We start from the raw sequence: 26,817 nt of genomic DNA, 5'->3' as shown, positions 1-26,817 counted from the left end.
TCTTTCTGTCATTTTGTCAGTGTGCCTATTTCTGTATACTATGTATGTGCTAGCAGTAAAACACTTTAGAAACTCTCAGTGATAGCAAGGTAAAGGCAAAGCAGTGGGTCCAACAGAACAAAGGGAAGCTAGCCCCTTGGGCTCAGGAAAAGAAGGGAAGGTAACTAGGGAACTAACCCAGACACAGCGTCCCTAGGGGTTTATGCCAGCAGGTTCCCCTGGACTTCTACAGTCCTTAGCATCTGATCCACTAGACCCTTACATGCCCAGCCACTGAAGGAACCACTGGAGCATGGTCACTGGGTAGTTTCCAAGTTCTGGCAGAAGTGCCTAGAGGTTTAGGAGGCAGTGTAGCAGACCAGGCAGTCCTGCAGGATGATGCCTGGGTTTCCCTGGCTCTGCCACTTATGGCTCCATGACCTTCACGAGTGACTGAATCTTGAGCCTCGGTTTTCTCATCTGTAAAATGGAATTAATAGTATTCTTCTGCTTGCAGAGCTGTTACAAGATCTAAAAGCATTGATATACCAAAACTCTTAGAAAATAGCCTGGTACCTAATAAGTATAGGCTGTTTATTTGAACCTTCAGTTCATATCTGAAACTCTAATCATTGTTCTGTGGGAATCTTTTATTCACGCAGAATGAGGCTTCTGATGCATCTTAGTGCGCGTCTCTTGTGTGGCAAGGATATGAAGATAAGTGGGTCACGGCCCCTGTCCTGCAGTTTACTGGGTGCGACAGGTGGAGAGAAGTGGTAATTGAACAACACTGTAGATACAGACGTGCACACGGCATTCCATGAGAACCATGTGAAGGAGTGTCCAGCTACCTTGGAATCTTAGATGAGAAGGAGAGGGAGTGAAAGAGTCACTTTTGGGAAGAAAGTGTGAACATGAGGTGACAAGAGGAAAGAAGATAAGAGTAGGTAAAGATACAGTTAAGTTTGGAAGTGGATGCACAGGCAGATAGGGGCATTTCTTGCCCAATGATGGCTTCAGTGGAGTAATACTGTTACACATCTTCAGCTTAGGATGTTAAGTATTCTTTTAATAATAGGGAAGGTACATTCTTACAGAAAGATTTCTCTCAATGTGAGATTGTGTTTCATGATCCGGGCCTAATGCTGTAGATGGGGGGAGAGAGAGGAGTTGAGAATTGGCTCCTAATGTGTTGAAATTATTTCAGAATTGTACAGTGATTGCTACCGTGGATGCAGGTGTATAAAGACTTCTTAGGCTAATGAACAGTATGTGCACCAATGAGCAAAATAGAATGTGGTAGTGGAATCAGTGTGAAATGAACTTGGTATTGACCTCAGAATTCCATCAATTGTTTAAAGTAGTTTAAATTTCATTATTTAAAGTTGTATGGTAAAACAAGAAGTGCAAATTATCTAGCTGCCACGTGCAAATAGTTTTTAAAAGAGAGAGTGTGTGTGTGTGTGTGTGTGTATGTGCGTGTGTAAAATCTCTCCATCCTCACCTTCAGGCTTTATATATTTTGTGTAAGACATTTTGTAACTCCAGCTGCCACGGAGACTAGGAACAGAACAACCGAAAGGATTATTGGTCATTATTAGGTCTCTGGCTGAGTCTAGAAAACATTAATTAACAGCAGAGACAGTTGACACCACTATGTACTTTGCCCCGACAGAGCTTGACAGTTGTGATGCAGAAAAAGAGATGGCTGAATTAATCCCGGCTTGGATTAGGTAGAACAAGAAGGGAGGGATAGACAAGAAGGTAATATAGGAGGCTGATTAGAGTGCAGTCGAATGCATTCTTTGTGGGGGTCAAGCTAGCTAGAGAAGGAAGAGATGAGGAAGGGGCTTAGGTGTTCATGGAAGATGGTTTTGCTTATTAATTTGCTAGTTAAGTATGTGAAAAGCTGGGCTTCTTTGTTACAGGACTTACTTTGGCCTTTAATATGCCAAATTAAATTTTGGGTCTGAAAATGGAAATTATACTACATTACACTAACTTATTTGACTCTAGAATTGAAGCATCTTTAACATCTGAGATGCTCACGTTGAGCAGAACACTTTTGTATGTGCAGGTTCCTGAAGAACAGAGATACTGTTACAATTGTCTTTTAGCATGTGGTGTTTAGGGGCTCGATGAATGATTATTGAATTGTAATGAATTATGAATTAGAGGCTTTTTAAAGCATTTGTCAGAGGCTGACAATTACATAGGCTTTTATTTTGTATTGGAAAAAGCATGGGTGTTCCATGCAAGTGATCTATTTGGTAACTTTGGGGAGACAGTTCAAGTTCAGTAACTTGAACTTCCTGGCACTTTGTTGAGTATTGTCATAAGTATTTCAAAGCAAGAATAATAAAGTATTACCTGAATATGATCTAGCCTTTTTAGAAAATTTATTTCTGAAATCCAAAAATATTATTTTTAAATAGGGTTTTTATACCTCTGTGTTTTAACCCACTATCGACACTAGGGTAAGCGGAAGTACAGATTTACAAAAGTGTTTCTTGACAATTTATTTTAAACTTTGGAGAGCATGTTTAATCAATGTTTTCTGTGTAAATCAAATCTGGGTAGTAGAGCATCTGTTACTAAGGAAGAACAATTAACTGTGTCCCAGTTCAAAATTTTATAGAAAAGTAAATTGAATGAGCTCTTACTTATAATAATTAGTATAAATTTCTTAACTCTTTCATTTTATTACAATATCAATTTTACTTTATGGCAATGAGTAACTGATAAAACCTCAAATCTGCGTAGTAAAGCATCTGTTATTAAGGAAAAACAATTGACTGTGTCCCAGGTAACTATAAAATTTTAAACTGTAAAATGGAGCAGGTGCTGTATATACACAATAATAGTGGAAATCATCCTCTTGCATCTCCTTCAGGAGTAGAAGGATGTCTTTTATTGGAAGCATCAGATCTTCCAAAATTATGGTTCAGTGTCAGTCATTTTATAGAGCAGTTAAATGAGTAGCTACTCAGTCAATGAGCCATTCAGAATTAATGTAGTTGGTTTATGTACTATTTTATAAAAAAGGAAAAGCCTTGAATATCTAAGGAATTTTAGTCATAGTACTGAAACAGTCCCTCTCCTTTGTCCTTCATGAAAATCAGAAACATTATTTCGTCATTAAAAATCTGGTGGGTAACATCTCCATGTTCATAAATGACCTCAAACACCATTCATTTGCTTCTAATAGGATATGCGAGCAACTCTCATGGTTCTTTATTTTGCCACTTTTTATAGTTGATTTTATTTTTCATTTTGAAGTCAATTTCTGGATTTCATTTCCTTATTTTAAAGTCCTTTAAACATAAATTTAAGTTGTAGTATATTTATGTTTTGGTTTTTGGCTGGGTTTTGTTTTGTTTTTTGCCTTTCATCCATTTTGTTTTGGTTTTTGTTTTTAACATTCCATGTGCACCCACCATTTTTCCCCCCACAGTGACCTACCTCAGGATCTTTGTCCTCTGTACAGGCCTGGAGAATGGGAAGACCTGGCTTCAGAAAAGGATATCAACCCATTCAGTAAGTTCAAATCTCTCAACAAAGAAAAACGGCAGCAGAATGGAGAGAGAACCATCACTTCAGATTCCAAATCAACAAGACCTTTGGAGAAGTCAACAGAACACACAGAAAAGAAACCCTCAGACAGCTCTGTGTCAGACAAGTTAAAGAAACTGGAATTCTCTGCAGAGGCAATCAAACGGTCTGCCGCAGTAGCTAAAGTCAGCAAGGAACTTTCTGACACTCAGGCTGCATTTGAATCTATAGCCAAAGAAAATTCTCTCTTAGGAGAAGAAGACGACTTCGTTGACTTGGAAGAACTTTCTTCTCAAAATGATAGTGGAATGGACAAAAGAGACAGCTCAAAGGAGTGCCTTTCTCTTGACCCAGCGGAGCTAAGGAAGACTAAATCACAAATAATCAGTTCTACTATGGAAATGCAGGTGCAGTCAGCCCTGAACTTTTCAGAAACAGAGTGTGATGCTGAATTGAAGGGGACCCTAGATTTAGAAACCTGTGAGAAGCAAGATATAATGCCAGAGGTGGACAAGCAGTCTGGTTCCCCAGAAAGCCAGGTGGAAAACACATTGAACATACATGAAGATCTAGATAAAGTTAAACTCATTGAATATTACCTTAATAAGAACAAAGAAGGGTCACAGTTACCTGATAACTTGCAGAAGGCAGAATTAAGTGATGGCAAAAGTATTGAGCCAGTGGGAATAGACATCACTCTTAGTAGTTCTCTTCCCCAGGCAGGTGATCCCCCGATTGAGGGCAATGAACAGGCCGATAAAACCTGGGTGAAAGAGAGAGCACCCCTTCCATTGCAACTAGGCTCTTCTACAGAAGAAAATATGAATAAAGTGGATCCAGACTCCTCTTTGGAACCTACTCTGGACAACAGCTGCCAGGGTGCACAAATGGATAATAAATCTGAAATTCAGTTATGGCTATTGAAGAGAATTCAGGTACCCATTGAAGGTAAGCCACTTCTAATTTCTTTATATTCTGTTGTATAGGCATATCTTGTTTTATTGTGCTTCACAGACATTGCATTTCTGTTTCTTTTTTTCTTTTTTTTTTAACAAATTGAAGATTGTGGCAACCCTGTGTCAAGCAAGTCTATGGGCACCTTGTTTCCAACAGTATTTGCCCACTTCATGTCTCTGTGTAATTTTGGTAATTCTTGCAAGATTTCAGACTTCATTTCATTATTATGGTGATCTGTGATCAGTGATCTTTGATATTACTGCTATAGCTCACTGAAGACTCACATGATGGTTGGCATTTTTTAGCAATAAGGGATTCTTTAAGATGTACTTTTTTAGACATAATGCTATTGCACACTTAACAGACTACAGTATAGTATAAACATAACTTTTATATGCACTGGGAAACCAAAAAATTTGTGTTACTTACTAGATTGCGATATTCACTTTATTGTGATGGAACCAAACCCACAAATATCTCCAAGGTATGCCTGTATAGCTGCCTTCCTAAAACTTGTACATGCAATAGCAAAAGTAGTATAATTATTCGAGAACAGCATTTTCTCAATAGGGTATATATCTTTACATTAGAAGGTTTTGAACTGCATAGGTCCACTTATACACAGATTTTTTTCAATAAATACGAAATACAGTACTACGCCATCCATGGTTGGTTGAATCCATGGAGGGCCAAGTCTAAAGTTATACACAGATTTTTAACTGCACAGGTGTCAGTGCCTCTAAACCCTGTTTTGTTCAGGGCTCAACTGTAACTGGGAAAAATTAGCAATATATGCTATCTATTTTGAACATTAAACTATGACATAGAATTCTATTTCAAAAGTAGTTCGCTTTTTTACATCTTTCAGGTAACTTTCCTTTTTCACTTTGAATTTCTAAATCTAAAGGAGTTTTAAAAGGTTTTTGAAGGTATTTCAGTTCTAAACTGAATTGCGTTATGGTATGGTTGGGTCCTCAGTACCGTTCATTAATATGTATTCTTGTGGGTTGTTACAATTCTCCACCCTTTGCTGTTTTGTGTGTTGGTTTTTATCCTTATTCCTAGTTTGTAGCATCTCATGTGGTGTAGACAAACCTGAAACATCCAAAGCTTTTTCCTTTTGTGCTAAAGAAGATCTGAAAAATTTAATTAGTCCTAATATGACGATGTTGTATGATGTTTATGCCAACTATCACCAATATCGTCAATAATGAGGAAATTTTTTTCATGTGTGATTCAGATATACTTCCTTCAAAAGAAGAGAAAAGCAAGACTCCACCCATGTTTCTGTGCATTAAAGTGGGAAAACCAATGAGAAAGTCCTTTGCCACTCACACTGCAGCCATGGTCCAGCAGTATGGCAAACGAAGAAAGCAACCAGAGTACTGGTTTGCTGTTCCTCGGGAGAGGTGAGTGTGAGCTAGAATGGGAAATCTGTTGGTCAAGTAGATTCTAATTGCATCTTGATTTTTAATTTAATCTTGAAATAATTTTATTCTTGAATAATAGGTTTTTCTTAATTGTACATTTTAGAATTTCTAGAAGGATATTATTTCAGTAGCTTTCTGCTAAAGGGTGTTTTCAATATAGCAAATTTGAGATCATCCTAGGTACTATGTGCCGAACCACTTTCAAAACTTTCTACCCAGTTGAATTTTAAATGAAGGAAGATTGAGATATTCTAAAGTGCCAGTAATTGCAATTGCTATTCTGTTGGGAATAAAGGAATATGATGGAGCAGATCCAAACCCCAAGTGCAATAGAGAGGCATGATTGTAATGTTAAAGTGCCTGTTATTCTGGGGGGACTAAAGATTGCTTTCGCCTTTTGGAGAAAAGTATCTGTGACTCAGCAGCGTGAGAAGTGTAACATGAGATCACCTGGGTACGCTCGAGGGGCTATATACCTCTAAAGAGATTTGTGTTTTTAAATTGCCAAAGAAGAAAATTTATTGGTGATGTGACAGTCTAGGATAGCAGGGATAGTGACATAGACATTCTTCAGCAGTAGGTCACTGAAGACATCTTTATAATAGAAATATTTAGGAAATATTATTTTTAGAAAAAATTGTTTTTCTTTTGTATGTAATAGAATAAAATATACTTTCTTTACAAAGGCCTTGCAATTAGTTTCCAAAATTGTTAAATTCACACATTTTTCCTTCTCCTAACTAGTCATCAAGGCATACTTTTTGGCTAACGTACCTACCAAGAACAAATACTCACTGAGCTTCCATAAGCATGAATCTTTTTTTTTTTTTTTAATGAACTTTCCCCCTGATATCTCAGTAGTGAAGAGGTCATTTCATTTATTTATTTGGCTGCACTGTGTGGCTTGTGGGATCTTAGTTCCCCAACCAGGGATTGAACCCGGGCCCACAGCAGTGAAAGCACTGAGTCTTAACCACTGGACCACAAGGGAACTCCAAAGCATGAATTTTTAATAAAGCAAAATTAAATTTCAAGCACGAGCACACCTTCTGGCTGATTAGTACCCAGAATGATAATTCTCATCGAGTTGCCTGATTTTAATAAATCATAGTTTAATGTGAAGATAATTAATAGGATTTTAATGAACAAATTTGTTAATATTTTTTCTGGCTTAGACACAGACCTATGTTTACATAGACGTTAAACATAATCTGTTTCCTATTTACAAAATACACTCCTGTCCTGTGCTTGCAGCCCCAATGCTATCTCCACGAAACTTTGAACTAGGGACACTGAGGAGATACAAAGAAAATATGTGTCTTTCACATTTCTTCTGTTGAAATATTTTTAAATAATAAATTTCTGAAATCCTGTTAAAATCAGTGTTCTAGAATCAGATGTCATAGATGGACAAACTGATTTTAAAGGTGGGGAAAACAAAGCACTGAAACTTTCAGCCACATTTAGGTTATGTGGATTCCTCATCCGTCAGGAAAACTACCTATCATATGTTTTTTTCTCTGGAGAAATGTACTGTTTATAATATAAGGACATTAGGATTTTTCAATTTTATTATCCTTAATGAGACTTGTGCATACCAAGGAATCTTCTAGAGTAAATTTTTTGCAGTCTCACACATGTAGTTATTTTACTGTCATTCTTTAACCCAGAATAAGTCTGTAATGCTGAAACAGTACTTCTCTTTGACCTCATACAGAGGTGGTTTTTGTGAGCTTTTTAAAGTAGGTCACTTGTTGAATTCTATTACATTGTGTTTTATAGTGTCCATGATTTATTTGTCTTTGGCTAACAAATAACCTGACATTCTTAGTTTTCTTTCTTAAGCTAATCATTAATTAACCAAAGATTTTTCTGGGAGACATTATCTCACTATGTTAATGATTTTTTGTATAGATGTTAGGAATTTTTTTTCTGTTGTTCCTTTATGTATTTCCATCTCTACCTACCCTTAAGAAAAGCTACATTTTAGTTTAAGATAGGGAAAGATGAAGAAATTCTATAGTTAGCTCCCACCCAGAACTCCAAGTGCACAAGAAATAAAAGTTCATTTTTATTTCCAATTTGTGAAATTCTTCAGGACTTTAAGGTCAACAAAGTCCTTAAGGAGCTAGGAAGTGGCGTGCAGTGCTTTTCTCACTCTGATGATAATTTCTGGATTTCCTTGCTACATCAAACTGAGCATTTCTTCTTGCCTTTCTATTTAATGGGTCTTCATATCATTGGAGTTTCAGCAGCAGAGTGAAGTCGCCCTAGCAGTGGCTTTCTTTCTAGGTCATAAGATGCTCTCATAGACCTTCTGTGTGACAGTGTGCTCTCATGGGCAGGTCTCTTTGGCTCATGCAATGCACCGCAGCTCCTTAATGTTTTCCTGTTGACATAAGTTCACAAACATGTTTCACTATTCCTCTCTATTGTTCCTAATCAACAGCAGATTAGATGATACAGAGAATGGATCAGTGATCTGGAAGACATAATATAGTGGAAATTATCCAATAAGAACAGCAAAAAGAAAAAACTTTAAATGCAGGTAGTTTAAGGGACCTCTGGGACAATATCAAATGCACTAACATTTGCATAATAGGGGTCCCAGAAAAAGAAGAGAGAAAGGGGCAGAAAACTTTTCTGAAGAAATAATGGCTGAAAACTTTCCTAACCTGGGGAAAGAAACAGACATCCAAGTCCAGGAATCACAGAGAATCCCGAACAAGATGAACCCAAAGAGATACATACCAAGACATAATTAACAAGGCAGAAGTTAAAGAGAATTTTGAAGACAGCAAGAGAAAAACAACTAGTCACATACAAGGGAAGCCCCATAAGATATTAGCTGATTTTTCAACAGAAACTTTGCAGGCCACGGTGTGTGGCAGGATATATTTAAAGTGTAGAAAGGAAATATACTTAAAATCAAGAATACTCTACCTGGCAAGTTTATCATTCAGAATTGAAGGAGAGATACAGAGCAAACAAGCAAAAACTAAAGGAGCTCATCACTACTGAACTAACAGGTCTTACAAGAAGTGTTAAAAGGTCTTCTTTAAATGGAAAAGATAAGACCATAACTAGAAATAAAAATATATATGAAAGAAAAAAATCTTACTGATAAAAGCAAATATATAGTAAAGGCAGTGGATTAAACACTTAAAAAGCTTCTGTGAAGGTTAAAAGACAAAAGGAGTAAAATCAACTATAACTACAATAAATGGTTAAGGTATACACAAAATAAAAGGTAAAATAGGATGTCATAAAACATAATACATGGAGGGGAGTGGTAAAAATGTAGTGCTTTTGGGATATGTTTGAACTTACATGACTATCAGCTTAAAATAAACTATATATGTATACACACATGTATATGTACATGTGTGTGTATGCATATGTATATACATGTACATACACACACATGTCAATATGTATGAACCTCATGGTAACCATAAACAAAAACCTACAATAGATACAAGCAAATAAAGTGAAAGGAACCCAAACATAACATTAAAGAAAATTACTGAACCACAAGGGAAGAGACCAAGAGAAGAAGAAAGGAACAGAAGAACTACAAAAACAACCAGAAAACAATGAACCACATGGCAATAAGTACACACCTATCAATAATCACTTAAATATAAATGCAGTAAATGTTTCAATCATGAGACACAGGGTGGCTGAGTAGATAAAATAAGACCTGTCTATATGCTGCATACAAAAGACTCACTTCAGCTGAAAAGTTTTTCCTCTAAGATCAGGAACAAGGCAGGGATACCCACTCTTGCCACTTTTATTCAACATAGTATTGGAAGTCCTAACTACAGCGATCAGACAAGAAAAAGAAAAGTCATCCAGAAAGGAAGAAGTAAAACTGTCACTATTTGTAGATAACACAATATCAGATATAGAAAACCCTAAAGAGTCCAACAACAACAACAACAAAAAAACCTCTTAGAACTAATAAATGATTCAGTAAGTTTCAGAATACAAAAATCAACATACAAAAATCAGTTGTTTCTGTATGCTAATAATGAATTATCAGAAAGAAATTAAGAGAATAATTCCAATTACAATTGTGTCAAAGAGAATAAAATGCCTAGGCATAAATTTAACCAAGGAGGTAAAAGACCTAAATGCTGAAAACTATAAGACACTGACGAAAGAAATCAAGGAAGACACAAATAAATGGAAAGCTACCCCATGCTCATGGATTGGAATAATATTGTTAAAATGTCCATACCACAGGTTCAATGCAATACCTATCAAAATTCCAATGGTGTTTTTCATAGAGATAGAACAAATAATCCTAAAATTTGTATGGTACCACAAAACCCCCCAAATAATCAAAGGAATCTTGAGAAAGAAGAGCAAAGCTGGAGGCATCATACTCCCTGATTTCAAACTATAATACAAAGCTATAGTAATCAAAGCAGTATGATACTGGCACCAAACATACATAGATCAATGGAACAGAATGGAGAGCACCAAAATAAACCCACATTTTTATGGTCAATTAATTTACAAAAGAGGAGGCAAGAATATGGGGGCAAAGACAGTCTCTTCAATAAATGGCGCTAGGAAAACTGGACCACTTTCTTACACCACATACAAAAATAAAATAGATTAAAGATGTAAATGTAAGACCCGAAACCATAAAACTCGTTGAAGAAAACATAGGCAATAAGCTCTTTGACATCGGTCTCAGCAGTATTGTTTTGGATATGTCTCCTTGGGCAAGGGCAACAGAAGCAAAAATAAACAAATAGGACTACATCAGACTAAAAAGGTTTTGCACAGTGAAGGAAGTGATCAACAAAATGATAAAGCAACCTACTGAAAGGGAGAAGATATTTGCAAATTATATGTCTGATAAGGGATTAATATCCAAAACACATGAAGAACTCAAACATAAAGAACTCATACAACTCAGTATCAAAAAAATTTTCAGTTAAAAAGTGGGCAGAGGGGCTTCCCTGGTGGCGCAGTGGTTGAGAGTCCGCCTGCCGGTGCAGGGAACACGGGTTCGTGCCCCGGTCCAGGAGGATCCTGCATGCCGCGGAGCGGCTGGGCCCGTGAGCCATGGCCGCTGAGCCTGCGCGTCTGGGGCCTGTGCTCCGCAACGGGAGAGGCCACAACAGTAAGAGGCCCGCGTACCGCAAAAAAAAAAAAAAAAAAAAGTGGGCAGAGGATCTGAATAGACATTTTTCCAAAGAAGACATACAGATGGCCAACAGGCATGTGAAAAGATGCTCAAATTGCTAATCATCAGGGAAATGCAAATCAAAATCATGATTAGAGGACTTCTCCAGTGGCGCAGTGGTTAAGAGCCTGCCTGCCAATGCAGGGGACACGGGTTTGAGCCCTGGTCTGGGAAGACCCCACATGCTGTGGAGCAACTAAGCCTGTGCGCCACAACTACTGAAGCCCGAGCGTCTAGAGCCCGTGCTCTGCAACAAGAGAAGCCACCGCAATGAGATGCCCGCTCACCGCAACTAGAGAAAGCCCGCGCATAGCAACAAAGACTCAACACAGCCAAAAATAAATAAATAAATTCTAAATCATGATTAGATACTACCTCACACCTGTCAGAATGGCTGGCATCAAAAAGACAAGAAGTAACAAGTGTTGGTGAGGATGTGGAGAAAGGGAAGTCTCATGCACTGTTGGTGGGAAAGCAAATTGGTACAACCACTATGGAGAACAGTATGGAGGTTCGGCAAAAAATTAAAGAAGGAACTACCACACAGTCTAGCAATTCCACTTCTGGGTATATATCTGAAGAAAACAACACTAAGTCAAAAAGATGTATGCATCCCATTGTTCACTGCAGCATTATTTACAATAAGGTATGGAAGCAATCCAAGTGTCCATCGATAGATGAATGGGTAAGGAAGAAACACAATGGAATATTCCTCAGCCATAATAGAAAAGAATGAAATCTTGCCATTTGCAACAATATGATGGACCTAGAGTGTGTTATGCTAAGTGTAATAAGTAAGACAGAGAAAGATAAATACTGTATGATTTCACTTATATGGAATCTAAAAAACAATTCAAATGAACAAACATAACAAAACAGAAACCATCTCACAGATACAGAAAGCAAACTGGATGGTTGCCATGGGGATTGGCAAGATAAGTGAAGGGGATTAAGAGGTGCAAACTTCCAAGTATAAAATAAGTCCTGGGATATATGTACAATACAGGGAATATAGTCAATAATAGTGTAGTAATTTTAAAGATCAAGATGATGGAGTAGGAAGACACTGAGCTCATCTTCCCCCATGAACACATCAAAAATACATCTTCAAGTAGAGCAATTCTCACTGAAAACAAACTGGAAACTGGCAGAAAGACTCTTGTACAACCAAGGCTGTAAAAAATGATCCACACAAAGTCAGGAAGGGAAGAGAAACGATCAGGTCGGGACCTGTGCCTCTAGGAGGAGACACAGAAAAGGAAGGAGATTACATGGGCTGGGAGATCCTCCCTGAGGAGTGAGCGGTTTGAACCACATATTGGCTGCCCCTGCCCTGGGGTCCAGTACAGGGAAGATGATACCCCTTGGCTTGTTTGAAGACCAGTGGGAACAGCAGGGGGGCTGCGGGGAACTTAGACTCTGCTCCTGAAGAGCGCGCACACACTTGCTTTCTCCTGAAACAAGGCGGAGGAAGCAGACTGAAACTGCTCAGGATGAAACTGCCCAGGATGCTGACTGGTTTCCCATGGGCAGTTTCCCATGACTACCTCAGTGCACGTCTGGGCCCCTCTTGTTCTCTGATGCAGCTCCCCGCTAGGGCTAAGGCTGCTCTTGCCGAGGAGAGCGCACAGTTGTGGGGAAGGAGCCAGCTTGGACCTGGCACTGCCTCTGAATGCAGAGAGAGGAGCCATTCCCTGGTGCTCATGGAACCAGCAGATTGTGTGTGGTTTGGAGTGCTGACTGGCACAATGGGGCTGCCCACTCCAGGTGCCTGCTCCAGCCCCTTGCTCCTCTGGGGCAAAGGTGCCGATGCTGGGAGCAGGGAGAGCACACACTTAGAGGGAACAGAACCAGCTCAAACCTGAACCTCAGTGCTTCTGCTTCAGCACCTTGGGACCTGCCCCTGCCCCCAGTGAGGAAGTGTCAGCCACTGAGCACAGGAGAAGCCCCAGCTCACACCTGGCTCTGGCTCTGTTGCTTCCATCGCCAGCTCCACCTCCCACCAAGGTAAGAGCTGCCAGCACACCCTGGGGAAAGACATGACCTGTGCTCATTTCATATCTAGCTCTCCCACCAAAGCCACATGCAGACTGTGTCGGTATGCTTCCACACAAGGGCATCCCGTCAACACCAGGATAGGTAACTGTTTGACCTAATTTCATAGAGACAGAGAAAGTTGTTTCAAACAGCAAAACAAGAAAACTCCCTTGAAAAAACAACTAATGAAACAGAGATAAATAATTTACCAGATAAAGAGTTCAAAACATTAGTAATAAGAATGCTAACTGAACTAGGGAAAAGAATGGATGAACAGAGGGAGAATTTTAACAAGGAACTAGAAAACAAAAACCAGTCAGAACTGAAGAATTACAATAACTAAAATGAAAAACATACTAGAAGGAATTAACAGCAGACAAGGTGGTACAGAAAAACACATGAGTGATCTGGAAGATAGAATAGTGGAAATCATGCAATCAGAACAGCAAAAAGAAAAAAACGAGAACAGTTTAAGGGACCTTTGGGACAACACCAGGCATACTAGCATTCACATTATAGGGGTCCCAGAAGGAGAAGAGAGAGAAAAGGGTCAAAAATGTATTTGATAAAATTATGGCTGAAAACTTCCCAAACCTGAAGAAGGAAAGATATATCCAGATACAGGAAGCACAGAGAGTCTCAAACAAAATGAACCCAAAGAGACCCCACACCAACACATCGTAATTAAAATGGCAAAACTTAAAGAGAGAATTCTAAAGGCAGCAAGAGAAAAAGAGTCATGTACAAGTAATCCCCATAAGGCTATCAGCTGATTTCTCTGCAGAAACTTTGCAAGCCAGAAGGGAGTGACATGATAAATTTTAAGTGCTAAAAGAGAAAAACCTACAACCGAGGGTACTCTACTTGGCAAGATTGTCATTCAGAATAGGAGAGATAAAGAACTTCTCAGATAAGCAAGGAGTTCATTAATACTATACCAACTCTAAAAGCAAATGTCAAAGGATCTTTTCTAAGTGGAAGAGAAAAAGCTTCAACAAGAAGAATTTATAGAAAAGGAAAAATCCCACTAGTAAAGACAAATATATAGTAAAGACTGTGGATCAACCACTGAAATAAGCCAGTACGAAGATTTATTTTTAAATTTTATTCATTTATTTGTGGCTGCATTGGATCTTTGTTGCTGTGCGCAGGCTTTCTCTAGTTGCGATGAGCGGGGGCAACTCTTCGTTGCGGTGCGTGGGTTTCTCATTGCAGTGGCTTCTCGTTGCAGAGCATGGGCTCTAGGCACGCAGGCTTCAGTAATTGGGGCGCACGGGCTTAGTTGCTCCGCGGCATGTGGGATCTTCCTGGACCAGGGCTCGAACCTGTGTCCCCTGCATTGGCAGGCGGATTCTTAACCACTGTGCCACCAAGGAAGTCCCGGTAAGAAGATTAAAAGATGAAAAATTGTAAAGTAAACTATAACTACAATAAACAGTTAAGGGATAAACATGAAGATGTAAAATATGACATCAAAAACACAAAATGGGGGGGGGGTAAAAATGTAGATCTTTTAGAATGTCTTGGAACTTAAATAATTACCTGCTTAAAACAAGTAAGTGTCCTTATAGGTCAACATACATGAATCCCATGGTAACCACAAATCAGAAATCTACAATAGATAACTTTGTACGGTGACAAATGGTAACTAGATTTCCTGTGGTGATCCTTTCCTAATGTATAAAACACCAAAGCACTATGTTGTACACCTGAAACTAATATAATATTGTAAGTTATACTTCAATTTGAAAACAAAACAACAACAACAAAAAACCCCAACACTATTGCTCCTAAAGGAATATTTTATCGGGAAGATAATCCTAAATTGATAAAGTACCACAGGCAATAAGGTGGTTGTTATTGACAAGCATCTATTTTTTGCACCTTTACTCTGTGCGAGCCTGTGCCAGAAGCTATCTGATGTCTAAGAAGACAGAATCATGTCCTGCCCTGGAAGAGGTATGGCGCCTTGGGTTGCCCTGCTCTGGCCAATGGAATAATGAGCCCCCAAATTGGACTGAGATGAATGAGAATCCCTAGGAATTATGGGCCCTAGAATGAGATACATTATCCATTTGAAACATGATTTCCTAATTTGAAAAACGGGTCATGGTGAGGGTTAAGTAACTAGATCATAGTTGTACAATTACTGAGTGTGTACGTCCTGGCAGGCACTGGGCTAGTTATAAATGAGTAAGACTGGGAACCTACCCTGAGGATCTTGTGAAAACAGTTCCTCGCACTTTCTAGAGACAATATAGATTGTATTCCAAACATTTGGATACTCTTCTATATAAAAAATACAATTGTCTTTTTTCCTTTCTTAACACTGAGATATTTCCTTTCTTAGAAAGAACCAATAATTCCTATTCAAATTAAAAGTTTTCTTTTTTCAATTATTTATGGCTTCAATCTCTGAAGTATTTCATAATAATTGATTTCATAATATCCACCTTCTAAAATAAATAAGATGGAAATGGAGTTAACTGGGAATTATGTAGAATTTACCAAATCATGTATAAATGTTTAATCCAAGATGAATTAATTGGTTAGTGTGATTTGTGTAATAAGTAAACTAATAAGAGAGGGGAAGGGGGAAAGAGAGAGCCCGTGGGTATTTTTAAATGTGTTGAAACTTGAAAATAATTATGCTAAGATAGTTTTAGCAACACTTGAACATACAGATAAGCAGGAGGGGAGAGGAAGGTAGAATCTATTTTGCAATTTGGTTTTTTCCCCACTTAATATGTTATGCATATTTTCCACATTACGTACTACTATACTATTATATGTATATGAACAATATAATTAGTAGCCCCCATTATGTTTCCTGGTTGATTTAATTATGTTTCTGCTTTGTATATAAGGTTATTCCAGTTTTTTTTCCATTATAAGCAACACTATATTAAACACCTTTGTAAAATTCTTCAGGTTGTCTTACCAAACCAAAGGGTACGTGTAAGGCGTTTAAATACAGGTTGCACAGGAAAGTGTGTGGCAATTTATACAGACCAGCATGAGTGCCCTTTGCCCCACATACTGGGAAATCTAAGTGGTATGATTCTCTATCCATTTGGTAGAAGAGAAAGGAAGAAAATGTAGCTTTTTAAATGTTTTATTTTAAAGTTGAGTGAACACTTGTTATATAACATTTGTTACGGAGTCAAGTGAGTAGTGGCCTGAGGATTTTTATTCTGTGTGACTCTTTTAATGAGAAATTAATTTATACCTTGATATTTATATTTTGTAATATATATTTGTTAAAAATTATGTAAAATACCATGTTTCTCTAATCTGTTTCTAATTGAGATCAACAAGCCCTTTGTTTTACGTGGGATAATTAACATTTTGTGCCTGCCCACATTTAGAGTAAACTCATCATATATGTTAAGTTGATTCTGTTTTAGAAAGCGTGGTATTTCCTTACATAATGTCAAGAATAACTGAGGTTCCCAAGCACTTTGTAATGGTTGGGATTTTTTTTTTAATACTTAAAAATTTAAGTTATGTACCCATGAGCACACAGGTGTCTGTCCTTTTAAAACGTGCTGTCCATGTCATATGCATATTTCTCAGATCCAATACGTGAGCAGTAGGTACTTCCTGCAAGTGTGTGTATTCTCTCTCCAGGGTTCTCCATGGTTGCCTACCTCAAAGAGTAGAACCAAGTGTTCAAGCCCCCATTTTTAGGAAGGGTGCCTTTTCGTTAGGTCAGCATTTCCCCCAAAGATATTCAGCGGAAAGCTCATCCCATGGATAAGTAAGTATAAGTATTTGATATTAAATATGTTTCATTGCTAGTCCTTAGCTCTATCTAGAGTTTCATAGTTACTGTTTTCTAAATAGGATTTTGTAGGAATTTCTTAATTTTATTTTCTACTCTTTACTGTTTTTCCTTGTACTGATATAATGGAATATAATTGATTTTTTTAAAAAAATTTTCTCTAATCACATTTTAATTTTATGAGATACTTGGATATCTCTATCTATCTATCTAGAGACCATTTTAGTCCAATCTTTGTTGGTTTTATACTATAGTAAATACAAATTGAGATTTATTTCCCTTTTTCACATTTCTAGAAGTAGCAGCCAAAGACACAAAGACCCTTTATGTAACCTTTTGTCCGTCAAAGCTATCTTACATTGTTAGGAGGGACTGGTTGATGTCAGATCCTAGTCAGGATCTACCTTTCAGCTCTTCTTTGTATTTTCCTTTTGTCTTTAAAAAATATTCTGTCTTAGTTTTGGAATATTTAGAATAAATTCTGCAAGTCATGAGTACTGAGCTTTTCATGATGTGCTGTGTATCTGAAATCTTATTCATTTTCAAACTATGGGTCTAAGCATCTTTGGACCCTTATAGAATTCCGGTGCTTGAATTGCAACTTTGTAAAGTGCATCAGATCATTCTGGTTGAGCACCTACCTTCACAAAGATGCTTTTACGATATCTTCATCCTCTAAAGTAGGATTGCCACTCTTAGAAACTCAAAGGGGAGTAGCAAAGAAACTAACTCACCAGCTGAACTATCCATTTCCCCAGCTCTAAGTCAGAGAGCCAAGAGGGCAGGCAGGGCACTCGATACCCTCCTTGACTCTGAGCTGGTCATGGTACTCTGGATGCTATTTTGCATGGGTTATCTCACTTAATACTCATGATAGTTCTGTGAGCCATGTGGCGTTATTCCCCATTTTACCAATACAAAAACTGGGACACGCTGAGTTTCAACATCTTGTTCAAACTGGCAAACATCAAATCCAGGATTTATACTCAAGTCATTTTGATTTCAAATCCCATTCTCATAACCAGTTTCCAGAGCAAGTAGTCGAAACTGTATTGATTATACTCTTTGGGCTAACAAATCACTGAAATGGGAGTGGGAAAGGGGTACTTCATACAGTCTAAGTCATTTCTTGGCTAGTGAGGGAATGAAAATTTGCAGTATCCTCAAATTTATTCAACTCGGACTTTGATCAAGTGCCTTCCGTCTGGCTGGATATATTTCAGCGGTTATGGGGAGAGGAAGTGACTGGTATTTTATGGGTGATACTCTATGGGTGCTCATTAATTGAACTGAAGTAGTCTAATCAGTACATTGTATGGAAATAAAGAGCTTGACTAAAATGTCCTTTCTCTGATACTCGATGTCTTAACTTAGTTCAGGCTGGTTCTAGCATTGGCTCAGTATTAGAATGAACTTTTATGTGCTACAGTGGTTATCTGACCAAAACCAGACAAACAAACAAAAAAACCACATAATATTCCATCTTCTGAAGATCCAGGTACCTTATTTTATATGACTATTACTGTGAACACAGCACTTTATACGTAAACTATAATTTCCGCTTCTCTAGTTACTTCCCTTAAAATCTATTTTTTTAAAAAATATTTATTTATTTGGCTGCATCAGATCTTAGTTGCGGCACATGGGATCTTCGTTGTGGTGTGCGGGCTTCTCTCTAGTTGTGGTGCGTGGGCTCAGTAGTTGTGATGCGTGGGCTTAGTTGCTCCATGGCTTGTGGGATCTTAGTTCCCTGACCAGGGATTGAATCCACATCCCCTGCATTGGAAAGTGGATTCTTAACCACTGGACCACTAGGGAAGTCCCCCCCTTAAAATCTATTTTGTACCTTATGGCCACATCTTCTAAAAAGATATTTTGATTTTGTCACATTGCCCCCAAAATATCTTAAGCCTTCAGGATTCAAGTCTAAACCCCTTGTTTGTTTTTAAAAGCTCTTTGCAGACTGACCTACCTTTCTAGCTTTTTCTTGATCTGCCTGAATCTGGGGTTTTACTGGAATTAGTCGTTTTATGGGCTTTTCGCAGTAAGTCTAGGACCTTTCTAGCTTGGCACCTCTAAAAATACTATATTCTCGAGTTCAGGTGGTTCCCTTCTTTTCTCTACCTGCGTAAATCCTTGTTTCCCCAAACAATACACCCTGCAGTGATCCCTCTCTAGACTGACAGTTACAGCCCTTTCCCAGCCTGCACTTGACAGGGGAACAACCCTCAGGTACTGATGCACTGGGGAGAGGAAGTGAAGTCCGGCACCTTTTCCCCTCACAGGAGTGGTCATCCCCAGTTTCTAGATTCAGGCGTGTTGGGGACTGAAGCCTGTGGCGGAGTGTATTCTGTTTCACAGATATGAAAGTATATGGCATTAACAAAGAATTTATGGCTTAGATCAACGGGTGCCAAATTTAGCTTTGTAATAAACTCATCTAGAAGCCTTTAAACATACAAAGTACCCAGGTCCTTCCCTGAGCATCCTGCTGCTTTGGATTGGTGAATCTGCGAGGCATTCTCCCATTTGTGGTAAACAAATGGGTGTTACTTTGTTCTTATTTGACTTTGTTTTGCAGCATTTGACTCCATTGACCATCCCTCATTTCTTTAACACCTTCTTTCCTTCTATCATCCCTTCCTAGTTTGTTTCTTCATTAAATGTTACCCTTTAAATGACTCTTTCTCTTCCTCATTGTAGATACAATTGCCCGCACCTAATTCTTTTTATTATGTGCCAATCATTTTCAGCTATCTTTAGTCTAGAACTTTCTACTGAGCCCCAAACACATATATACCTAGTAAACTTCAATATTTGCATCATCCATGGATCAAACAAACTCAAAACAGATCATGCTCTAAACTGGGCTTCTCATTTCCATTTTTTTTTAAGAAAAGGTTTGTTCTTTTTCCTTAGGATTTCGGTCTTACCCGCGGCACGCGGGATCTTAGTTCCCCGACCTGGGATCGAACCGGCGCCCCCTGCAGTGGAAGCGCGAGGTCTTAACCAGGGAAGTCCCCTTATTTCCATCTTTGTCCCTGCCACTGTCCCCCTAACTCCTGCTTTCTGTTTTCTCCATCACAGTAACTGGTACCACCAGCCTTTCAGTCCCCAAAGCCAGAACATGGGCATAATCTTGCTTCTCAGTCATCTCCCCACATTGCTCAGTCACCACATCCAGCTTATTCTATCCATTTAACATCTCTAGGATCTCTTGCTCCCATTGTGACCCTTCTGTGTTTCAGTGTTAAGAAACATGAATCAGACTTATTAGCTGCTTGCTTGGGTGCCCACCCCCCTACCCACCCCACCTAAGTGCACAAATTAGTTCAAATATCATCTCTAAGAACTTCCCCCATCTGGTTTAGATGCTGCTCCCCTGTACTTTCACCTCTATCATAACACTTACTACATTCTTCTACAAATGTGGACTACTTGTGGCTTTTTCCTCCTGGACTCTAACCTTCTGAGGGCAGGGACCAAGTCTTATGACACTGTGTCCTAGAAACAGCATAAGGTCTAGAATATAATATATTCCTAAAATGTTAGTTGGATGGGTGCATGAATAAATTAGCCTATAGTCTAATAGATAAAAATGCTTAAATAACTTATCACTTATAATTAAAATAATGCATATACTTTATATAGTATTTAGAAGAATATAAAAAAGAAAACAAAAAGTTTATAATTTTGTTACACAAAGATAACTACAATTTATCTTTATTTTTGTAGCCTTTCAGCCTTTTTCTATGCATGGATTAATGTAATGATAGTGTATATATATACAATTGTGTATGTATAGATATACACACACTCTTTTGTAAACTGCTTTTACTTAAGAGTATCCTTCTCTGCCATTAAATATTCTATCTGCATGCATTTAGTGAGCATGTATTACTTTTGTTAACAAGAAGTAAAATCATTAAAAAAATCATTAAAAAAATTGATTCTCCTATTAAACTCTCTTTACAATGGGAAGATAGCCAAGTCCTAAGGACCCTCATGAAGACTAAGCAAAATGCTCTTAACATTTTCCTTAGAGAAAAAAGGGTGAATTAAAGGAATCACAGACTGACCTAGTTTTCTACCATGGAATCTTTAACCGTAGTTAATGCTAGATTTTCTGATCAAAAGTTATCTTTTAATGGAATCAGAGCTAAATTGAAATCTTTAATAACTCTCAGTGACAAGAAGACCATAGTGCTGAATAATCTTTAAAGTACTATACTTTCTAGAACAACTTAGGCCATACTTAGCCAAACCAGGTATGTTTCAGAATACAAACCTGGTGATTTTTATGTCATTACTGTAGTCTTATAATGATGTTTTAAGGTGAGAATGTCACTAATAAAGACAAAATTCAAAAAGGTCTCCAAAATAATTCCTTAAAGGAATTATCTTTCTCTCTTTGTGTTTAACACAAGTTCTAAGTTTGAGGAAACTACTGAACAAATATAAGTGATAGGATTATTAGTTACTTATATAAATATTCTCACTTTTTTTTTTTTTTAATACTTTAAAATGGTTTGAAGTGATCTTGCTTCCTCTCATTCTTTTCCTGGTCATTTTACCTTTGATTCACTGACTGAAAGTTCTAGAAATTCATCATCATTTTCCAGAAGCACCTTGTTAGGCAGCCACCCCTCAGTAACTTCACTAACCAGCTTTGGCAAATGCCTTGAGTTAATCAGTGACTCTACAGTCAGACCTAAGCACATGAAGAAATAACCCCCTTTTTAAGCGAGTGCTCTACTGTCGTGGCTGTGCTTTCTGGTGGAGGAGTGAGCGCCAGGGCTCTGGAGAGTAGCTTGTCGCCTGTTTCCACTGCAGGATAATTAGTCCCTGCCGATGGGTGCTGCACATAGCGTTTGGGAGTAAGTATGCAGAAACAGTGATTATTGCAACCTAAATATTTTCAGGGGCCAGATGGAAGGATGGAGGGAGGGAAGCTCAGGGGCCAGTGTTAACTAACTGCTCTGGGAATCAGCTGCTCGGTAACTCGCGACCTCCAACCTAATGCTGTTATGTGGGAACGTGAGCCTGGTGTTGCTACATCTTCCCATCTGTTTCAAAAGAAATGGAATTGTGGATTATGTGTGTCAAATCTCCCCGATTTTACGGTGTTAGCCACTGTTTAATTTAAGAAAAAAAAATGGTGAGCAGTCTAAAAAGCACCACAGGCTGCCAGCTGAAGGCCTCCAGCATTGATATTAACATAAACTTTTGGGTTTTACTTATCTTTTTAAACATTTATTTATTTGGCTGCGCCAGGTCTTAGTTGCAGCACGCGGGACCTTTGTTGCTGCATGCAGGATCTTTAGTTGAGGCATGCGGGATCTAGTTCCCTGACCAGGGATCGAACCCAGGCCCTCTGCATTGAGAGTGCAGAGTCTTAACAACTGGGCCACCAGGGAAGTCCCAGTTTTTACTTATGTTTGAGTGATCCTTTTTTGTAACTATAACTTTTGATAGTGATTCTCAAAAGATTCCTATTATTTTTGGTGAACTAGAACAAAGCTTATTTAGTTGGTGATTTTTAAATAATGTTTTCTTTTCATAGACACACAAAGAACGTTTAAGAATGGGCATTACATCAGGGCATTACTAACCGTTGATTTCCTCTGGAGATGTAGTATATTGGCTCCAGAAGGGGCCTTACAAGCAAGTAAAATAACCCCTTTCTTTTTTTTTTTTTGGACCACGCCACGTGGCATGCGGGATCTTAGTTCCCCAACCAGGGATCGAACATATGCCCGCTGCAGTGGAAGCATGGAGTCTTAACCACTGGACTGACAGGGAAGTCCCTAAAATGACCCCTTTCATATAAGGACCTTGGGTCAGGCCACTGAGGGTGGGTTGTTTTTTTTTTTTCTTGCGGCATGCGGGCCTCTCACTGCTGTGGCCTCTCCCGTTGCGGAGCACAGGCTCCGGACGCGCAGGCTCAGCGGCCATGGCTCACGGGCCCAGCCACTCCGCGGCATGTGGGACCCTCCCGGACCGGGTCACGAACCCGTGTCCCCTGCATTGGCAGGCGGACTCCCAACCACTGCGCCACCAGAGAAGCCCGAGGGTGGGTTTTAAAAGGTGATAGTTTTCTAGTAACAACCTCTGTGGTCAAGAGTGCTTTGCCTTATTGGGTTTCTCTGGCTGTATTCAGAATGGAGGAGCCTGGGAAGGTTTTAGGCCAAAGTGCATTGAAATATCTTTAATTTACAATCAATACAAGTGAATGGTGGGACTGCATACGTATATAGTTCAGTACTCTCTGGGTCACATTTTCTCTCTTCTTCCCTTTCCTTATCTTATTTCCTATTCTCTGTGCCATAATGTACTCTGAAGTATATTTTTAATGAAATAGTTATTAAGTTATTTAGTGGTTCCTGCTTATAGTTTTGAAATCAAGTGAGTGATTTAGGGGTTATATCTTGCTGTGTATTGCCCCAATTTCTTTTCTTACTGGTCAGGTGACCTTTGATAAGACAAGAGTGCCTAACTGCTTCTGGGTCATTTTGGTCAAGTTTGTTGGTTTATGTGGTAGCAGGATTTTAGAGAATCACATGGAAGGGACTTTCTGAAAGATCTGTTCGAAAGTAGAATGAACTTATACATTTAATGCTCCAGATACCTATATGAGGAGTTAGGTTTTCTTATCTTCGTTTTAGAAGCTCAGGGAGATTAAGGACCTTTCTCTAAGCTTCCAGTTGATAACAAGTGGCACCAACTTGGGAGGTCAGGTCTTTAACTTAGAAATGTGTGCTTTTTGTACTTTACGTCACAATTATGTTTAAAAAAAAAAGGGAAAAAAGCAACAGTAAATAAAATCCCACCATAACTAGTAGTCTTTTTTGATAGCATAGATTATAATCATACCTAAAACCCATACCCCTAATCTGTGAATAGTTAGAATAATGTTTTGTTCCAAGCATCAACTCAGATTTGTCATCAGTTTTTATATCCCTCAACCCTACAGCTTTGTCAGTGATGGGCTTTTATGAAATAGTAAAACCAGGACAGAGGGACTGACCATAAAGGAAATGGTGAAGCATGTTGGTTGGGACCACGAACTGACCTGAGGTTAATACCAGGTCTGCCCCTAACATACTGTGTGGCCTTGGGCAAGTTAGTTAATCGGTGTAAGCGTCTGTTTCTTCCACCTTTAAATAGGACCGATAATTACGGTAGCTACCTCCTGAGGTTATCGTGAGAAACAAATGAGCTTGTCCATGCACTAAATGAAAGTTAGTTGTTACTGCTGCTGTTGCTTCCTTTCTTATAATTGGCAGTGCTTTGTTGCCTCTAAGGTAAGCCTGCTGCCTTCTGAGGACCTTTGTCACTTACCTTCAAAGAATTCCTTCTTCAGAGATGACAACTTTATCTGCTGAATGGGGATTTGTAGCTTGAATGTGGTGTCTCCTTTGGGGTGAATCTCTAAAGGAGCCTTGAGGCTTATGAAGAAATCTGATTAAGTCCACATTTGTAGTTAGACAGAAAACCTGAACAAAGCTTGAGTGCTGGGTTTCGGTATTACCAGTTTCTGGATGGGTGGGGATTATTTTTGTGCCTGCAGGAGTGTGGATGGCAGCCTTCTCCCCATCTCCACTGCCTCGCCTGGGCTCTGGCCTTGATCATCTTATGGCTGGATCACTGCTGTCGCCTTCTCCACAGAGCCTTTGTTTCTAGTCGGTCCTATCTCTTCCTGACCTTCCCTCCTTGGCTCCACAGCAATCTCTCTAAACTAAAGACCTGGCCAGGCTTCTTCCCTGCTGGAGCCCTGGGTGTTGTCTAGTGGTGCTTCTCAAGCTTTGGTCATTCACTTCCTTTCCAAATGTCCCCATATCTGCAAACCATCTGTACTACTGTTTACTTAATAGTTGTCTTCAAAGGATTTAGGTCAAATCTTTTTTTTTTTTACTTAGGCTTTTCCTGAGCAGTAATATCTGTGAAATCTGAAGTATATAATATGCTAGTTGCATTTACTCCTAATACTCTTTAAATAAATACGTAACTATGAAAATGGGTTCCTCTGTGTATCCTCTGAAGTCAGTGGAGCCGCCCCTGCTACACTTTGGTAAACAGTGGCCTCAGGATAAGGTCAAAGCATTTTATCTCATGCCCAGGACTTTCTGTGACCCAGTGACCTGGCCCCTCTGGCGTTTTTTTTTTTTTTCTTCCTTTCCTGCCATTCCATTAGCAAAGAGTAAAACTTGCTCTTTCATTCTACCTGTCAGGAATTCTTCCCCTGCCTGATGAGTTTCTGTTCAACATGGACATCCCAGCTCAGATGCCCACTGGCTGTGTTGTTGGAACTGTGTTAGGAATTTTTGTTTATTTCTCTCAACCTGCTCGCTCTAGGGCGGGGCCTGGATCACTCGGCAGGCACTGCATCTCAGCAGCTTTTCCCTATCACAGAATCCTCTGTCAGAAGCCACCAGTGACATGATTGTATTGCCCCTCTTTTCCTCTGCCATGTCCAGTTTGACCTCCTTCCAGCATCACCCTGCCCTTAAGATGCCAGGTCTTTTTGCACATATCCCCTCCAGTAGAATGCCACTTCTCTTCCTCCTGTAACTGGCTCTTTCTCCTCCTTCAAAACTCAGCTTGGGGGCTTCCCTGGTGGTGCAGTGGTTAACAATCTGCCTGCCAATGCAGGGGACACGGGTTCAATCCTTGGGCCAGGAGGATCCCACATGCCGCGGAGCAACTAACCCCATGCGCCACAACTACTGAGCCTGTGCTCTAGAGCCCAAGAGCCACAACTACTGAGCCCACATGCCACAACTACTGAAGCCCACGTGCCTAGAGCCCCGCAACACCTTAACAAAGAGTAGCCCCCACTCAGCGCAACTAGAGAAAGCCCCCGTGCAGCAACAAAGACCCAATGCAGCCAAAAAAACCCCAAAAAACAAAACTCAGCTTGCCCTTGGCCCCTGGGAAGCTGTCCCTGACCCCAGTGTGAAATGATTCTCCACTGGGCTTACCTTTGTCATCACTCTTCTTAAAATAATAATAATAATAATAAAAATAAATAATAAGATTATCAAGCATTATAATCTTTTAAATAAGATTTAAAAACCCTGTCTCCTTCCAGACAGTGTCTGAGGCAGGTTTAAGAAAGGGCGTATACTAAAAGGTTAATAAAATCAGGAATGAAAAGGAGTTGGAAAAAAATGCATAACCCAGATGTTAACAGTACAATCTGAAGGGAAGATGAGGTGTAGGAAGGAGGTTTTAGGGAGAAACAAAATCTTGAGGCTTATTTTTTAAGGAAGTGCAAGTAAGTTTGTGGATTAAGATGAAGGAGATAGGGCTTCCCTGGTGGCGCAGTGGTTGAGAGTCCGCCTGCCGATGCAGGGGACACGGGTTCGTGCCCTGGTCTGGGAGGATCCCACGTGCTGCGGAGCGGCTGGGCCTGTGAGCCTTGGCCGCTGGGCCTGCGCGTCCAGAGCCTGTGCTCCGCAATGGGAGAGGCCACAACAGGGAGAGTCCCGCTTACCGCAAAAAAAAAAAAAAAAAAAAAAAAAAGATGAAGGAGATAAAGGGATGAAGAAGTGGGGTGGGAATAATGGAGGGAATCCACTAAGGAGCAGGACTGTTGAAAGTTCAGAGAGGAGGGTTAAAACGGGAGAGTAGTTCCTTCTTCTGAAGAGAAAGTTCATTAAGAGGGGAGCAGAGGGGAGTGCATTACTAGAATGGTACAACGGAGAGTCCTCTGTTTAGGCAGGGTGGGTGGGTAGGAGAGCGGGGGTGAGAGCTTGAGAAAGTAGAGGTCTGGAATAGCTGCTGTGCGAAGCAGTGAAGGAAGAGAGCTAGAGGGGAGTAGAGAATCCCACGAGGGAGGGTTTCTCCAGTGTTAGGTGCCCTTGACTTGT

The 26,817-nt window shown here is 39.4% G+C and overlaps 1 protein-coding gene across 5 annotated transcripts in view; it reads left to right on the top strand.

The window, feature by feature from the left end:
- Positions 1-26,817, top strand: part of NCOA7 (nuclear receptor coactivator 7) — a 144,293-nt gene that overhangs the window by 92,872 nt on the left and 24,604 nt on the right. For 3 of the 5 annotated variants that reach the window (XM_027087078.1, XM_027087085.1, XM_027087093.1), the window contains 2 exons: positions 3,434-4,479; positions 5,729-5,897. In XM_027087078.1, coding sequence (XP_026942879.1) covers positions 3,434-4,479; positions 5,729-5,897 — 1,215 coding nt within the window. The remainder of the gene's footprint in view (positions 1-3,433; positions 4,480-5,728; positions 5,898-26,817) is intronic. The other 2 variants (XM_027087089.1, XM_027087080.1) reach the window with 1 other exon arrangement.

This window comes from Aethalodelphis obliquidens, unplaced genomic scaffold, assembly GCF_003676395.1.
Source record: "Aethalodelphis obliquidens isolate GAN/ISIS:26980383/991018 unplaced genomic scaffold, ASM367639v1 scaffold3, whole genome shotgun sequence".
Classification (NCBI taxonomy): domain Eukaryota; kingdom Metazoa; phylum Chordata; class Mammalia; order Artiodactyla; family Delphinidae; genus Aethalodelphis; species Aethalodelphis obliquidens.
Note: the sequence above shows the minus strand (reverse complement) of the source record. Positions and strands in the feature narration are given on the sequence as shown.